General features: G+C 39.5%; 1 protein-coding gene across 7 annotated transcripts in view; it reads right to left on the bottom strand.

The window, feature by feature from the left end:
- Nucleotides 1-2,293: 2,293 nt before the first annotated feature.
- Nucleotides 2,294-17,140, bottom strand: part of Unc13c (unc-13 homolog C) — a 528,734-nt gene continuing 513,887 nt past the window's right edge. For all 7 annotated transcript variants that reach the window (XM_006510931.4, XM_006510934.4, XM_006510932.4 and 4 more), the window contains 3 exons: nucleotides 7,754-7,846; nucleotides 6,490-6,649; nucleotides 2,294-4,027 (listed from right to left, as the gene is read on the bottom strand). In XM_006510931.4, coding sequence (XP_006510994.1) covers nucleotides 3,742-4,027; nucleotides 6,490-6,649; nucleotides 7,754-7,846 — 539 coding nt within the window. In that variant the 3' untranslated portion in view covers nucleotides 2,294-3,741. The remainder of the gene's footprint in view (nucleotides 4,028-6,489; nucleotides 6,650-7,753; nucleotides 7,847-17,140) is intronic.

Below are 17,140 nucleotides of genomic sequence, written 5' to 3' on the forward strand. Positions count from 1 at the left end.
ATCTCCATTATAAATTGAAATATTTTCAGTTGTAGGTTTGGTTCATATTTTCTTTATGACAAGTAAAAATTACATATAATGTACAACATGAGTTTTGATATATGTCTCTAGCATAGAATTACCAACTACAGGTTTTGAATACATGTGTAGCCTCAAAAACTATTTTTGGTGTGGCAAAACAAGTAAAAGGTTTTTACTCTTCAATTTTTAAGTCTTAAATACAGTTTGATTAACCACAGTCACTACTGTCTACAATAGATCTCCTGGGTTTCTTTCTCCTAACTCACATTTTGCTTTCTTTGAACTCCCATCCCTTAGCATCTGGTGGTTATCATTTTTGTTCTTTATTTCATGGGTTCAACTCCCTCAAATTGTGTATGTGAGTGAGCACATTCACTGTTTCTCTCTGTGCCTGGATTTTCTCAATTAACCTTCACACACACACACACACACACACACACACACACACACACACACATACACACAGAGTCATAAATAATAAAATTTCCTTCTGTTTCTAAAGCAGTTCACAGTTATATACATACATTCTTTTCCTATCATTCCATTGTTAGACAAATAGACCAAAGATTGATCAAATATCTAAATCCTTATTCATGATCACCAGGATGGAAAGAGGAGATAAAATAACAGTATGTGGGAGAAAAAATGATCTACAAATAAAAAGTGGGTCTAAATGTAACCTTTCAAACTTGTCACAAATTGAAAATAAATGTAATTTGAAATAAATATATATTAAAGGTGGGGATATATCTTCTTCCATGTGTCACGTCATAGGTTTTGAGTCTGTCAAATGGTGGAAGCTTGAGCCGGAGAGACAACTGACCAGAGACGCCTGAGCATCAAGGACTTGCTTTAGAGGTGAGTTGAGTGAGTGTCAGTACAGGTCAGGAGCAGGGAATCCTGGGTGCTTAGAAACCTTTCGTGCAGTGAAGGGATAAGCAGACCTATCCATGTATATTCCTAGGCTTCCTATAAATATGGTCATGCTTCATTATTTGAGTGTGAAGAATAAAGGTGCTAAATTAGTTCATAATAAGGGTAGACTATATCATCATTTATTAATTTTGAAATATTAAAAGAATAAAATAACTGTCCTTTCAAGCATTAAGATGAGATCAAGATGAAAGACATTAAGCTGGGATTGTCACTTATAAATGTGTCTTATTTAAAGTTGTGTTTCCCTATAAAGTAATCCAGAGGGGAATGACTCTGAGCAGGTTGTGGCTGGGATATCCTATTGATTACCTTAAATAATTCACCTGAGTGCCTTTGAATGATGACTGCTACATTAAGGTTTTCAATATTTTACCTTTCAATATTTTACAGTGTTTAGGTACTTGAAATATGAGGTCTACCTGCACATGAATGACAGGAGTTGGCATTTGTGTATTTTATCAGGAGTGACATGAATAAGCTGTCACACAACTCTGGAGCCCCTGAGTTGACAGATCACAGACTTTGTATATGATCATAAAGACATGAGGATAACAGAAATACAGCTGCCTTTGGAGGAAGAAGCTATAAGGGACAGTAGTTATAACCGCTTCAAAGTCAGTATCTGTGCTTTATAAAGATAGTAAATGCTAGACTGAATTCATAACATTTAATGTACACTGTGTATATATATATATATATATAAAGGTGGAATGAGGGGTGAGAAGGATGGCTCAGTGGTTAAGAGCATGTGCTGTTCTTCTGAAAGACTCGAGTTAGTTCCTAGATAAGGCAGTTCACAACTGCCTGTAACTCCAGCTCCAGGGCATCTGGTCCCTTCTTCTGGACTCCAATGAACACCCACACTCATGTGTGGATACACAGACCCACATGTACACATAGTTAAATAAGACAAAACAAAGTGATCTAGTTAACATAGATGATATTCCTAGCTCATTGTTTTCCTGAACTTATCTGTGTAGCTGTGATTGGACCCTTATCCCAGTGTTTTACATTCTGATATCGATAAGTTCCTATTATCATGACTAAATCTATTAACTCTATTATCTACTAAAATGACTATCAATAATAACTGAAGCTTTTTCTTTAATAATGCTGCTACCTTGAATATGTTTAATAGTGAATCTTCTTCATAAGTTTAACACTATCCCACAAACTCATACTGGGTCATTTGATGAATTCTTCTTACTTTCAATGAATGCATTATCTTGTTATATACAGTTGTTTATGTTATCACATATTGAGTGAATATTAATATCATATCACTAGTGTTTTAACATTATTAGGTAATGAAAGAAGTAGGCAAAACATCCAGAACTTTTGCATGAGTTCAATACACATCCATTTATTAATGCATATGTCAGCAATTGCGTCATACTAGGCATTTAGAAAAGTCATTAACAAAGCAGTCGCCTAAGATTTGAACACAAATTAGCCAATCTCACCAGCTTGTGTGTTTTCAGACCCAGAAGCAGAATGGTTGAGAGAGATGGCACTAAATCACTTCTGCTCCTCACATATTAGACCAGCATGTTTATATAACACAGTCAACAGGACAGCTTCTCAATCCTGGCCAAGTGGGGAATCTCCTCACAGCCGTGGCTGTGAGTTACAATGACAAAATGATGCTTTGCAGCCAAATATTTAAATACAGACCCTGGAAAGTCAGATAACAAAATCCAGACAACGCAAGTATCTGTAACCAAGTTGCATTTGGGGCATATAAAGAACACGAGTTACAAAATCATGAGCCATTTACTTTTAGTTTATTTTACATTTTTCCCTCCTAAATATATACGAAGTTGTGACTTTGGTTTTCTGCAATCTACAGTAGTGCTGCATTCAGCATAAACCATTGAATATTTTTAAAAGAGACATCTGGATGTAGAGTTAAGTAGTCATAAGTATATTGTTAGTATTTTCCTTCTAACAAGTTACTTATCTTGCATTCCATGACTTTCCAAAGAATGAAGTAGGGTAAAGCTGAGACATAATGCTACACAGCAAACTCATCAGGTTACCATTTTTTTTCTTTTTTTTTTTAAATTACAAATGTGATGGTTGGGGGCTTGGCAGTTTTAAAGAACACAGTTTCATCAATATATTAAACATTAACAAACTATTTAGCATTGCTTTGTGTAAGTTTGCTTCGAAAGCATTTCTTCACAGTGATATTTTAGAAAGGTTAGGAACTGGTCAGCATAAAATATTTCCCACCTTTTCTATTGTAATTTGTATGCAAAAATCATCACAATATATCTGCAACTATAAAATTACAAACTTTCTAGAAGTCGCTGCATTTCTAGGTGTGGTAGAAAACTGGATCTGCAGGGTGTCTACAATAAGGTAAGGCTAAACAGAACAGAAGTTCAGTCAAAGATGCTTTCGGATAGGTTGATCAAATGAATCTAACAAGGACAACCAATGGACAAACTCAAGAATGTTTGTTTGTTTTGGTTTTTTTGTTTGTTTTTTTTTTTTTTTTTGTTTTCTTCATGGAGGAGAAATTGGTAATGAGAAGAACATTGTAAAAGATAGCCTTGATATTTCACTTTACATCATATTTTGGCACTTCATGGAACATTTATTTCTCAAAGACCAGACTGGTATAAAAGTTTTTCACATACGTTGTAGACACTGTGGTTGATCACTGGCAAACATCAAAACACGGTGGGTTTAAACATTCCCATGTATTTCCACATGCATGTGAGGGTCAAACAACAAGAGTTTATGAATTCTCAAAGACAGTATTTGGAAGTCTTTGTTTCAGGCACTCTCTTCAATAGACCTCGTTTCTGACTTAAGTCTCACAAACTCTTTAGCGACATCGTCGCTGGTCCTCTGAGAGAGTATTCTGAGGATGGTTAAACCAGTTTCATCCATAGAGAGATTTTTCAGAAGAGGGTACCATGCCCCGTAGCTCCCTTTCTCTGCTATGTTCTGTAACTGAATGACTGTCATTCCAATTATTCGATCTTCTCGGGCAAAGCAGTAGTCCTTAACCGAGAGGTGAAGTTCATAGGCTCCTGGGCGGTTCTCGTTACCCAGAATGCTGTATGAATTCAAGACATAAAATGAGTCAAACTTGCACTCACAGTGCTGAAATACTGTTAAACTTTGCTCACAGCTTGCTATATGGACAGAGCCTTATATCAACTCTGTTTATTTACATGTTAGATCACTGTTAAATAGATAATGCTTGGAAATCAAACATATACTTTCCCCTCGATATAAAAATGATGCTTTATTGCAGATGTGTCAGACTTTTGCCAGCATCCTCTACAAATGTGCTGAGCTACATTTATAGATGTCCTGTGGTGTCTATATCTGCTTACTTCATTGATGGTAAGTATATCAACTAGGGCTCGCAAGTAAATTATTATGTAGTATTTAGCTATTAGATACAGAGGCTCTGGATTGATAGCCATAATAGAACCTGGATGAAGGATACTGTTGGAAGAATAGCTGTGCTATTTCTTTGCCAGCTACTAAGAATATTTGCTTCTGATTCCCAGAGAAGCTTTTCTATCCAGTAGCCTTTTTCTTGGGAGAAGAGACATTTCTAAGATGTATAATTGGTGCACATCTCCAGCGTACATCAGTTTCAGCAGGGCTGGCACTGCAGTGTTAATTGTTCCCTCTGACAACAGTTAGCCTTTACTAGTACAGCCAAAGATAGCTTGCTGTATATAATGGCATGCTAGGGAGGTAAGGGGTGGGATGCAGGGAGTATTTTTCCTCTAGCCCTTGTTTTAATCAATCAGATATACCCAACTTTCTAAAGAATGTTCATCTATTTGTCACCAGTGCAAGTCTCAAACTCCTGTTTCAAGTGCTTTTTTTTTTTTTTTTTAAATTTCTGGAGCATCTTATGTAGCCAGATGTTCATCTATAGGTTACATTGGTAACTAAACTTGGTATTTGTTTAGAGGTCATCTGAAATCATACAAACAGGCCAGACTATGGTATTCTGATGGGTAAGAACCAAAGAATAAAGCAAGGCAGGAGTGGCCTTATGTGTTGAACATGCTGGCCTTCCCAAGAACATTGGTTATGGTGCCTTCTGATATTACAGCTGAAACTTTGCCCAAGTTATTTCCAGAAAGCAGGTGTTGTAGACATCAAAATTAGGTCAAGGTTGTTGTGTGACTTGAAGTGGAAGGCTATCTATAGTTCTGTGAGGTGGTTTGTTAGCAACCCTATGGTTATTGGGATTCTTGATACACACGGCAGGATACAGAAGCTAACAACATAGCCTTGGCTGACTGGGAACTTATTAGGAGACCAAATTGGTCTTGAACTCACAGATTCACCTGCCTCTGCATGCTGGAATTAAAGGTGTGTACCCCAAGAAAGCGAGCTAGTAAAAGCACAACACTTTTGAGGGTATGTTGGGTTGTGTGGAAATCTCTCGGGCTCTGTCCTATTTTCTTGATGCAGCACTAGGTCAGCTCATTTAGACTTAGAGGATTAAGACTGTCAAGTTATCCAATCAGGTAAATCTTCTTAACATGCCAAGGGATCTCCAAATGCATATATTAAAATCAAATTCTTGCTGTCATTGTCACCTGACCTAGGTGGTCGTGCCTCAGACCTGGGTCATGCTTCCACCCCTCACCTTACAATGCAGTGCTGACCCAATGGCACTGTGATGCTAGAGTTTGCCACGTTCCACCTCCCAGTGGGTGGTGGATTTTGAGCAAAAAGTCCTCCCATAAGGACATCAGAAAGAATAAGGGTAGGGTCAGAGTCTTTGCTACCTTGGTTTCCTGTTCTGTCTGCTTTGAGTAGGCAGTCTCCCTTCATGGAAGATCACTACTTCTCAGAGGAGTCTGACAAATTTTTACTGTCCTAACTTTGGTGATGTCCTTTCGCACCTAGCTTTCAGATCCCTCACAGTCCTCCTGTACAGACACATTTGTGAGGGAGGCTGGTCATGCAGGCTTGTATTCTACCTTTCATCCAGATGTAAATTCTTCCATCACGTTTAGAATGTTCATTTGTTTTTCCATCTGGCTAGTAACTATTTTATCTCCTGCCTGGAAAGCTTCAGGGTACCATAACACACTTGGTCTAGCTTACTACCATTTAAAGACACACTTGGTATTTACCCCTCATTTGGAAAAAACCCTCTAGACTTCGCCTCAAGAACTGAAAATTGTACTTTCATGTGAGGGCTTCACCAACTCATTTAATCTCCCCCCTTTCCTATTATATACTGTTTCTTTAAACATGGTAGTCCTTCACTTGATCATGATAATCATCTTTAGAAAGACATTTCAATGATAGCAAAAGCCAGAGATTATCCGAGTCTAGTGTCCGTCTGTGTCCAGTATCCATAACACTGCCTGATAGGCACAGCTGCTGTGGTAAGTAATCAAAGCCTAGCTTGTGTTGTTGGTGAGGAACAGGCGTGGACCTGTGGGTTTTATTTTCCACCCTGAATCCTCCAGTGGGTTTTAGCCAACAACTAGCATCCAGTTAAGTGAACTAGTGGTATTTTGTTTGACTTACAACTGGAAGGTTTCATTGTACTTCGGTGACCATGTGTTGCTTTTTGTCTTTGTCCCTTGTTTTCTCTTCTTGTCCCCTAGGCTGGGTCCCAGCATGCACACTTCCACAAAGGGGCGGAACATGGCGGTGGTCTGCCAGTTTAGGTCATTGATCGCAATTACTGAAAAGCAGAAACAGAGTTTTAGTAACCGAGCTTCCTCCTCTTAACGGGAGCTTGCATTTCAGTGTGCCCTTACTGTACCAACCAGAAAATGTCCCCCAAGTTGGAACACTGGGAAAGCTGACACTCATGTGAATGGTACTTATACAGAAAGTTAAGAACCCTGATGATTTTTCATATTAAACATCAGGGAAGCACCACCACAAAATATTTAGAAAATAGATTCAACTTAATTCTATGTTAGTGCACAAAATCTCAGTATCCATGCAAAAAATCAGTTCATCACATATTATAAATATTTCATAGTCAGTATTATTTATAAAACTTCATCATGGTCATCTAGTTCATTACTTCTTTCCCAGTTGCAAATTCCATCATATACTCAATGCTATGGCCATTTCCTATCTCAGGACTCATAGACAATTCTAAATAAATTTGTTTATATGTCTCTGCTTGGTCTTGGCTATCAAAGTGTCTTAACTTTTCTACTGCTAAAGATTAAAACTCTTGGCTTTGATATGTACATATTTTTAAAAGACACTGAAGGATACTAGCATCTGATCTTGTATAAGCACAAGTACCCCTTGAGTTACTTTGTCCTATATCCTTTTCATATAATCTTTTCTAATCCACAGCAGTTTTGGAACATGGTGCAATTAAAACATATATTGGGAGACCAAATTGCATATTAAAATGACCAAGTCTACAATAAAAACAGAATATAGGCATGTTCAGCAAAGTGGTAGATATTTACTGAAACCTTTCAGTTGGAAAACAGGGTTCATTTGTTTTTATAACATTGAGCCATTTATTAACAAGGAAAACTACTTAGAAGCCACATAAAATAAGTAGGTTATGTGAATAGTTAAGAAAATATAGGTCAGTTTGAGAAATTATATTTAACAATAAAACAAACCACTTTTGAAATTTAGTTACCAGTGCAGTCTTTATATGTTTTAGCTTAAGAACTTGTTTTTCTGAAGAAATTTTAATTGTGTCCTATAGTAGCTTACATTTAAAAAAATGTGAGAGAAATGATAGCTTTTATATGATTTCTGTAGATGTTGAAGGTTAATAGGTGCAATATCTGAACCCCAGATGTACCTTTCACAGTGACTTTATGGTCTCCAGTCCCTGGGGTGGTGGTGACATCCACATGGACAGAGATCTGGCCTACAGCATCTTTGGAGGAACGACCTGCAAACAGAAGAAATGTACTAGCATGAATGTTCACACTACACGTCTGTGGGAATCTATTTTCTTTGCCTGAGGATTAAATGGTAATTCTATTAATATCTCATGTTGGACACTGATCAGTGCTCACAGAGTTTACAAGCTTGAGACTTAGGGAGAGCCATCCTTAGCCCAATTTGGCCAAATACTAAATGCTATATATTCAATGAAAATTCACCAGATGCCCAATTCCTATCACCATGAAAGTTTTCAGTTCTCCCTGGGGGGGGGGGGGGGCAAGAAAGCCATGCAACTGGGGGGAGCCAGTCCAGGTTGGGAACAAGAGTGAGGTCAAAAATCTCATCCTGAGACCAGCAGGAGCAGGCCTGCTTCCTCCCTGCTCTGTGTCTCCATGTCCTCCATCATCATTGAGAGAATCACATAGCATGCTGGCCAGATTACAGGTTAAATGTCCTCTATCCTTATAAGGACAGATTCAGTAAGCACCTGGAATTCCCCTTCATGCAAACAAAGCGTTCCCAGCTCCTCAGCCAATAATGCATACTCACCCCGAAAACCCTTACTCTCCAAGGTTTTATAATCTTTGTTAATCCCCCAGCTCCCCAATAAAGAGAGCTTTTTCACTTAAAACCCTGTCTGGAGAAGGCTGTTTCTCTGAGACTCATGCTGACTGAGATCCTATCTAACCCACTGGCCCAGCCCGGCTAAGGTTTGTTCCTTCCAGTTGAAGTTTGTTCCAGTGCGCAACAGTGCCTGGATATCCAGAGGAGAAAAGCAGACCTGGGCCAGCACCCCTTCTCCGTCCTAATAACACTTTACCGATTGCATTGTTCTCTGTACTCTCTTGTGACACAGCAGAGCCCTGGGAACTAATAAAAACTGACTGCATGCTGAATTCCAGTCCCCATGGAGCATGGCATAGGACAAGAGATACCAAGTGTTACTGCCATACCTAAGCTTAGAATGTACACATTTGCATCATCTACAAGGTACGCAAGTCTACTATGGTCACAGTGAGTCAAGGGTTGAACATACCTAGAAGAGTGCTTGCCGTTTAGGGTCAGATAAGTGAATTCAAGCCATCGATGCCTTCTTAAGCACCTGTGACTCACAGTTTTCTTATTTGTAAACTTAAGAGAATGCCAACCACTTCCTCTACCCACACTAATTAACCTGTCATTTATAAACACACCAATTTGAAGCATATGCATAATTAATTTTACCATGTATCTTTCTACTCAAAAAATTGTGACATTGTTTTCCTAATACACTGTACATGACGCAGCTACCACCTGTTGTATGGCCTGAAACCTCATAATGCCAACTGCAAATTAACTATTCAAGGACTCCTTCATGAAAATGCATCACTGAGATGTTTTTAAGTGAAATTATCCCGATTCATTTGCAACGTGATTCTACACTTAGCTGGACCAGAAAATGCTTAGAACATAACAACCAATTCAGTAAAGTGGCAAGATACAAAATCAACATATAAAACTCAGTATCTTTTATACATACCAATAATGAGCCCACTGAAAAATTAGGAAAGCCATCTCATTCCCCCGCCCCACCCAAATAAAGTTCCCAGGGAAAATCTCCACTAAAGAAGAAAGATTTATAAGGTGGGCTTGAGGGCTCTGACAAGTTAAAGAAGACACCAGATGATGTAGAAGCTTCAAGTTCCTGGATAGGTAGAATTAATACTGTAAAGATGGCCATGTTACGAAAAGTCACAGACAGATTAGTGAAATTGCCATCAGAATTCTGATGACAGCAGATATGGTGGCAGAATGCTTTTAATCCCAGCCCTTGAAAGGTAGAGGCAGGTGGATCTCATTGAGTTTGAGGATAGTTCCAGTACAGCCAGGGCTATGCAACGAGACCCCGTGTCAAAAAATAAAACCCAATGGCAGTCTTTACATAACTAGAAAATATATCTTTAAAAAATGGGCACACATGAAAGACCACACTGAGCCAACACAATCCTAAGCAGAAAGCATATTTCTGGAGCTTCTATAACTGATTTTAAACCATGCTGTGTGTGAGAATCAAACGAAGTATGGTAGTAATAGAAAGAATAGGTAAACTAACAGAATAAAATGGTCCCGAAATAAATCCACATAGCTATGTGCATATGATCTTCAATAAAGGGTATCAAGGATACATACTGAGAAGAGAAAATTAGTTCAAGAAACCTGAATCTAAACCCTGAATTGCTGAACCTTCCAGGGGAAAATATAGAAAGCTACAATCAAGTTGTGGGTACAGGCTGGGATGGTCTGATTAGGACTCCCATTGTTCAAGATACAGTCCTAAGAAGACCATAGTCACAAGACCATATGAAATTAAAAAGTTGCTGCACAAGGGAAGCCATCTTGGCTAGCTATACTTCAGATAGACATCTAGACTCTATAATAAAGAATTAAAAATAATTAAATATAAGCCCACAAAACTGCCAATGAATAGGGGGTAATGAAATTAATAGTTTTCAAAAGAAACATAAAAGGCCAATAAATATTTTTTTAAAAAGTCAGCACTCTTACCAGAAAAATGTGAACAAGAACTACTTTACGATTCCATATCATCCCATTCACAATGACCATGACCAGGAAGACAAATACTGGAGAGGCTGTGGAATAACAGAGCCCTGTCCACAGCTGGAGGGAGAGTAAAGCAGATCGGCTGCAAAGATCAGTCCGGAAGTTCCTAAAACATTAAAAACAGAACTACCACGTGACCCAGTGCTACCTCTCCTGGGTGTATACCATCGGAATCCATACCCTACCACGGAGAGATTTGCTTGTTTGCGGTTATTGTCACCCTGTCCCCTATAGTTGGGGCCTGGGGCATAGATGCTCATCAACAACAGAAGAATGGATAGGGAAAATGTGGCACAGACACAGCAGAAGTTTTACTCAACAGTTAAGAAAAACAAAATTTGCAGGAAAATAGTGGAACTAAAAAGTTTTTCACTGAGTGAGGTGACCCTGTCTCAAAGATGAGCCATCATCACATGGTCTCATATGCGAATTCTTGAGTTTAATGTTTATATTTACATAGATAGTGGGATGTGAGAGTGAATGTAGACTTTGAAACTAAGTGGGAGATCACAAGATGGGAATGAAGTGTAGAGGTGGGGGAGATCTCCTGGGAAATGAAAGTGGAAAGGAGGTGAGTGGGTGGGGGAGTGGAAGAGGAAAAGCAGGGAGGGTAGGAAGGGGAAGACAAAGGGGGCAAGAAAAAGAAACTCATATTTTGTTTGAAAATGGACATAATGAAACCTGAATTTCTTTTAGGCTAATAAACTCAAGGTGTTGAATATTTATAGTGAACGCTGACTATGACCACAGGGATTTAAAAGCTGTGCTTCTATAATCTGTCATGAAACATCTTCCACTGGTTTGTTCCACATACTAGTTTGTTCACAGTGTAATTTTTCTGAGTGGAGCCGTGCAACTCACCACTTTGCAATCTTTTCACGATGTGTGCAAGGAGCCAGAATCTTTATTTGTGGGAGACAAATTTCTAGCGCTTCAAATGAAGCCAAAATGTTCTGAGGATCTCCAGGTTTCTAGCTAGTATAGCATCAGGATTAGGATATGAATAGGAGCCCTTTGTTCACCACTAGACCCTCCTTTTTAGCCTAGTTTTGGTTTTGAGATGGAGAGCTTGGACTCATTATGGAAGAACATTTCCAAGGGAGGAGGAGGAAGCCCCCCTCACCCCGAATGGCTTCTAAGAGTAACAACAACTTAGACAAGAAGAATGCAGACTGTGACATCAGTCAGGGAGCAATAGAGTACACAGCTAGGCTCACGTGGTTTGAGAATAATAGGACTTGGTAAAATAATTTTATACCATCCCTAAACTGGTAATATCCTTATGCTAGCATTTTCCTGTGCAGGGTGGCTACACCTCTCACTTTGTGCTTGAGTTTTCCTATGCAGGATTGACCTTCCTCCCCCATACACACATATCTACAGATATTTCTCTTTCAAAGACTCAAGTCTTTTGATAATGATTATAAAAATATGTTTATTGCTATTTTGCCTCTGTGTAAGTACATGTACCACATGGGTACAGTACCCACGGAATCCAGAAGAGAGCATCAATTCTTCTGGAGCTGGAGCTACAAATGGTTGAAAACTGCCACGTATGTGCTGGGAACTGAACCTGGGTTCTTGGTTATAAGCACCCTTATAACTACTGAGCTACCTCTCCAGCCCTGCATTTTACATTTTTGTATACACACATATAGTACAGGTTAAAAGTTTATTCTTTAGCATTTTATCTTGCTCCATTTAAAAGCAGATAATTTTGTACTATAAATTTCACCAAGAGAACCAGTAAATTTTAGTGATGGGATTTTTTTTTTTTTTTTTTTTTTTTTTTAGACAGGGTTTCTCTGTATAGCTCTGGCTGTCCTGGAACTCACTTTGTAGACCAGGCTTGCCTCGAACTCAGAAATCCGCCTGCCTCTGCCTCCCGAGTTCTGGGATTAAAGGTGTGCGCCACCACTCTCGGCTGTGATGGGATTTTTTATTGGAATATTTTCATTTAATCTTTTGAGACTTGCAAGCTTATAAACATATCTATGACATAGTAACCTAATGTAGTGAAGAAGACATTCAATTTTCTTATTGATCACTTTGGCCAGATGTATTGGCTTTGCTTCTACAGCTGTGATACATGATAATATTAAAAGCAGACATATTAATTATTCTCCGCTGGGCTCTCAATTCATCAACTATGCTTTCTTCTTTGCTCTGAGAGGCTTATAGTCTGTATGTAGCATTAGTTGTGTGCCTCACACTCCAGTGTCTAGATGGCCTTGGCTATTGGGGCATCCTGGTAAGAAGAGAAACCCAGGTCATGTCAGGTGTTCTCTTTAGGTTCTGTCCTGTGGGGTCTCCTTTGAAGGCTGGATTCTGTAATGCATTTTCTATAAGCAGCCCACTCTAGGTGCCAGTTTCTTCTCTAGCTCTCAACTTCCTGTGTAGCTTTTGACAAAGGGAGGCTAGTATGCTGTCCCTTCTGGTTGTATTCCACCCAGCAAGAGTCTTACTATCGAAAAATAGCTTGATTCTCCAAAAGTCCTTCTAAAAACTAAACAAAAGGACTGACGTTCGATACAAAAATTAACACTCCACCCCCAAAACAACAATAAAACAAGATTTGGGAGGCAGGAGCCAGGGACATTTTCAATAATCACTATTATTTGTTCATACCTGAAAATTTATAAGTTAGAAAAAAAGAAAAAGAAAGAAAGTTAAAAAAAAAAAAAAAAGAAACCTAGCCATCCAACCTTGCTTAGTGCCTGAGAACTGTTTGTATGCAGCCAGCCAGTCACAATCTGCTCCAGCCACCATGGTTGCTAGCAAGCATGAGTGTGGGGGCAAGAGGCTTAAGGGTTATTCCAAATGGCCCTGTGCTTTCCATGCCACCAGGTATGATGGGGAAAGCAGACTCACTGAAGGAGCCCTGTAGGATTGCTCTCCTTCTGGGCCGTTACTTCAGTCAGTACATGTAGTCTCCCCTCCCCCAGCCTGAAACCTGCTTGCTCAGGGGTGGAGCTTCCTGCTCATTCGTTCTGCCACGCCCACTGCTAGAACCTGTGGAGCCACACACGTGCACCTTTCTACTGGACCAGAGATTATTCGGCGGGAATCGGGTCCCCTCCCCCTTCCTTTATAACTAGTGTCGCAACAATAAAATTTGAGCTTTGATCAGAATGAATTTGTCTTAGCTCCGTTTCTTCTTTCGCCCGGTCTAGATTCCTCTCTTACAGCTCGAGTAGCCTTCTCAGTCGAACCTAACGGGGGAACTGACTAGTCCAGGTAAGTGCACAGAGGCTCAGAGCTTTTCAACTCTAGCCTCAAAACACTGGTTCTGTCAGTAACCAAAGACAGCTGAGAAGTGGGTAAGGATAGCCAGGTTAGTTATATATTGAGCCATCTCATCTGAGGATGAGCAAACACATGAAATGTAATAAGGGGCTTTTGAGAAGCAGGCTACAGGTCAGAACTCAGGGGAAAGGCTTAGAGAAGAAAGTTTCCCTTTGGAAATGGTGTCCCTAAAGCTGCAATGAAATCTGGAGCCAGAATCAAGGCATAATAAAAGCAATTTTCTCCAGGTGGAAGTCCTGATTTCTAAGAATAAAAAAAATTAAATTCGGTTCAGAAAAATTAATGAAGCACAAACTACACCAATATCTGGCTATTTGAAATGTTTAAATTTTACAGATAAAGGGCAAAACTGTCCCACAGATTTTTACAAGTCTCTAAGAAATAAGAGAGTCCAATTGGCTGGTTTTTTTTTTTTCTCCCAAAAGAGAAATCTAGAAGAAAATGAAGCAAGGCCTACTGTTATGAAAGAGTCTATGATCCTAGACTTTTAAATTTAGTCAGTTGCTTCTCGTGTATTTATGTGTAGATGAAATTTCAAAGTTTCAAAAGCTCAGGGATATTTTAGTATTGTGCCAGAAAAATGACTTATAAACATGTCAACCAAAGGAAACCAAGACTGACCACACCCTGTGGTTCAAGGCATGGCAAAGCATGGTATTGACCATGAAACTTTTCTTCTTCTCCTCCTCCTCCTCCTCCTCCTCCTCCCCCCCCTCCTCTTCCTCCTCCTATTGGTGTATGTGTGAGACTACGTGCATGTGAGTACAGGTACCAGCAGAAGCCTAAGGTAGTTAGATCCTCTGGCTAGTTCTGAGCTACTGACATGAGTGCTGGCCATCAAACTCAGGTCTTCTGCAAGAGCAGAGTGAGTTCTTAACCACCAAGCTTTCTCTCCAGCTCCAATGATGACCATTAAATATAAGGATGTATATATGTATATGTACATATATATATATATATATATATATATATATATGTATGTATTGTCACTATCTATTGAATATTAGTGATTACATTTCCCCTGCTCAGCTTCAACTTATGAGGGTCATACCCTGCATGCCTCTTTCTGAAGAAGAGGCTTTAGGGCTAGAAGGACAGGGATGATGGGGTGGGTTGAACAGGAGTACAGAAATGATGGGTAGATGAAGCAAGGCATGATGGGTCGGTTGAAAAGGAGCATGGGAGTGATGGGTAGATGAAGTAAGGGATGCTGTGGGCATTGATCAGAACCAGAGATGTTAAGGAAGGATGAACTCTTCAATATGAACTTTCTTTCAAAGGTTTGCTCTCTTAGATTTAATGTTAAGTATTTTGTAAGTCACTCAGTGGTTAAGTTATACATTTCAGTGGAAATGTCTCAAAATAAATTAAATAAATACTGGTCTTTGTCCAGCCTCTATATCCAGAGGGATTCTTTCCTGAGATGTCATACTACTGGGGCAGAGTTCCACATATGCACAAAAATCATGCATTCAAATGTCTAAAAAGCAATTATTTAATAAATGTTCCATTTGTTGTGGTGGTGCACACTGGTAGGATTTGCTGAAGGAGGTGAAAAAATGTTCTTATAGTCTAGGATTTATTCTTTTGCAGCTTATAAATGCTCCTGGCAGTACTTTAATTATGAATGTCTAGGGAGTCAGAGGTTTTGGTCATAGGTATTTGCTGAATGGTGTATAGGAGAAAATGAGATACTAGTTACCATAAAAGAAGAGAGAGCAAAGAGAACTTTTAAGTTATAGAGGTTCTCTACAAAAAATGATGGAAATGTTGACCTGGGGTTTTGATACTATCTGAAGTTTAAAAGAAAAAAAATTACTGAAGCTATGGAATGCTCACAAAAGGGGACCTATCATGACTGCCCTCCGGAAGACCAAGCAGGCAGCTGGGAGAGTCAGATGCGGATATTTGTATCCAACCAATGGACAGAGGCTTCTGACCCCTGTGGTTGAATTAGGGAGAGACTGGAAGAGGCTGGGGAGGAGAATGACCCTCTGGGAGAAACAGCAGTCTCAATTAACTTGGACCTCCGAGATTTCTCAAACACTGAACCACTAACCAGGTAGCATACACTAGCTGATATGAGGGCCCCAACATATATACAGCAGAGGACTGCCTGGTCTGGGTTCAGTCTGGGAAGATGCACCTAACCCTCAAGAGACTGGAGGCCCTAGGGAGTTTAGAGGTCTGTTTGGGTGGGGGGACATCCTCATGGAGACTGGGGTGGAGTGGGGTGGGGAGGAGGTATGGGATGTGGAACAGTTAGAGGGTGAATAGGGTGGGGGAAATAAATAAATAAATAAATAAATAAATACATGATTTTAAAAATTACTTAGTCTACATAAGACCTTACAAAGGCCTTGTTTACAAGGATGACGATAGTAGGTCAGTCTCTCTATTACATGCCATAGGCTTACATCCAGGCCCCAGCATGTATTAGCTGGATGACTTGGGGAAAGTCACTAAACTATTCTCTGCTTAGTTTTCTTAGGTGGAAAATACGAACAATAGCACCTGCATCCTTTAGGCGTAGACATTAAACAAATTATTAGTAAGAATTTACAAAATTATGTAATATGCACAGAAAGCATTTTATAAACAGATATTCTTACCATAGTAGTTTCATCTTATGCAGCTGTAAACTCAATGAGCTATAACAATGGCTGCTGTGCAAAAATAGCCCCTGAGTAATAGTGGCATGAATGTCATGGGGTAACCAACTGCCTTCTTATTTGACAAACACTGGCTCCCCTGGAGAAAGCATATGCTTAGTACTGAAAATGTGGCAAACAACTCATGAACCTACTGCTGCTTGTTTTTCCAAATTGCTTTCTAAATTTATAACTCTATACAAATATGCTTGTATAGACCTCAAACCTCACAAAAGAAGTCTCCCTGTGCAATTGGATAGTGGTTAATGTAGAGAATCACAACTGATTAAAGTGAAGAGAATAGGTGTCTGGAACACTCAGCTATACTTTGAGCATCCATATAACCATGTCCCCTAAGATTCGTGGGCCATCTTGGAAAAGGCCTCTTGGCAGAGACAGTGTAAGAGCCAGAGGTCGGGGATGATCTGATGGGAACTGTCTTTTGGGCATGCTAGGGCCACTGCCCTCATGTACTCACAGCAGCTGTGGTTGCTGTGGAGAACAAGCCAGTAAACATCTCAGCATGCAGTGGGGGAAGGGACTCGTGAGCTCCTACACCTAGCTGAGGATCTGGGGACAGCTGATGACTTCTGAAGGAAGAAGAGTAAGTTTTAAGTATGTGGTCCCTGGCAGGTTGACCATGCTCCTTAGCTAGATCCTAACCTTTGGATATATAGGTATAACAAATTGGACTTGGTGGATTACTGAAAATGAAAAACGGAAGACATGAATTTGGGAGG

The sequence above is a fragment of the Mus musculus genome, chromosome 9, assembly GCF_000001635.26.
Source record: "Mus musculus strain C57BL/6J chromosome 9, GRCm38.p6 C57BL/6J".
Taxonomy (NCBI): domain Eukaryota; kingdom Metazoa; phylum Chordata; class Mammalia; order Rodentia; family Muridae; genus Mus; species Mus musculus.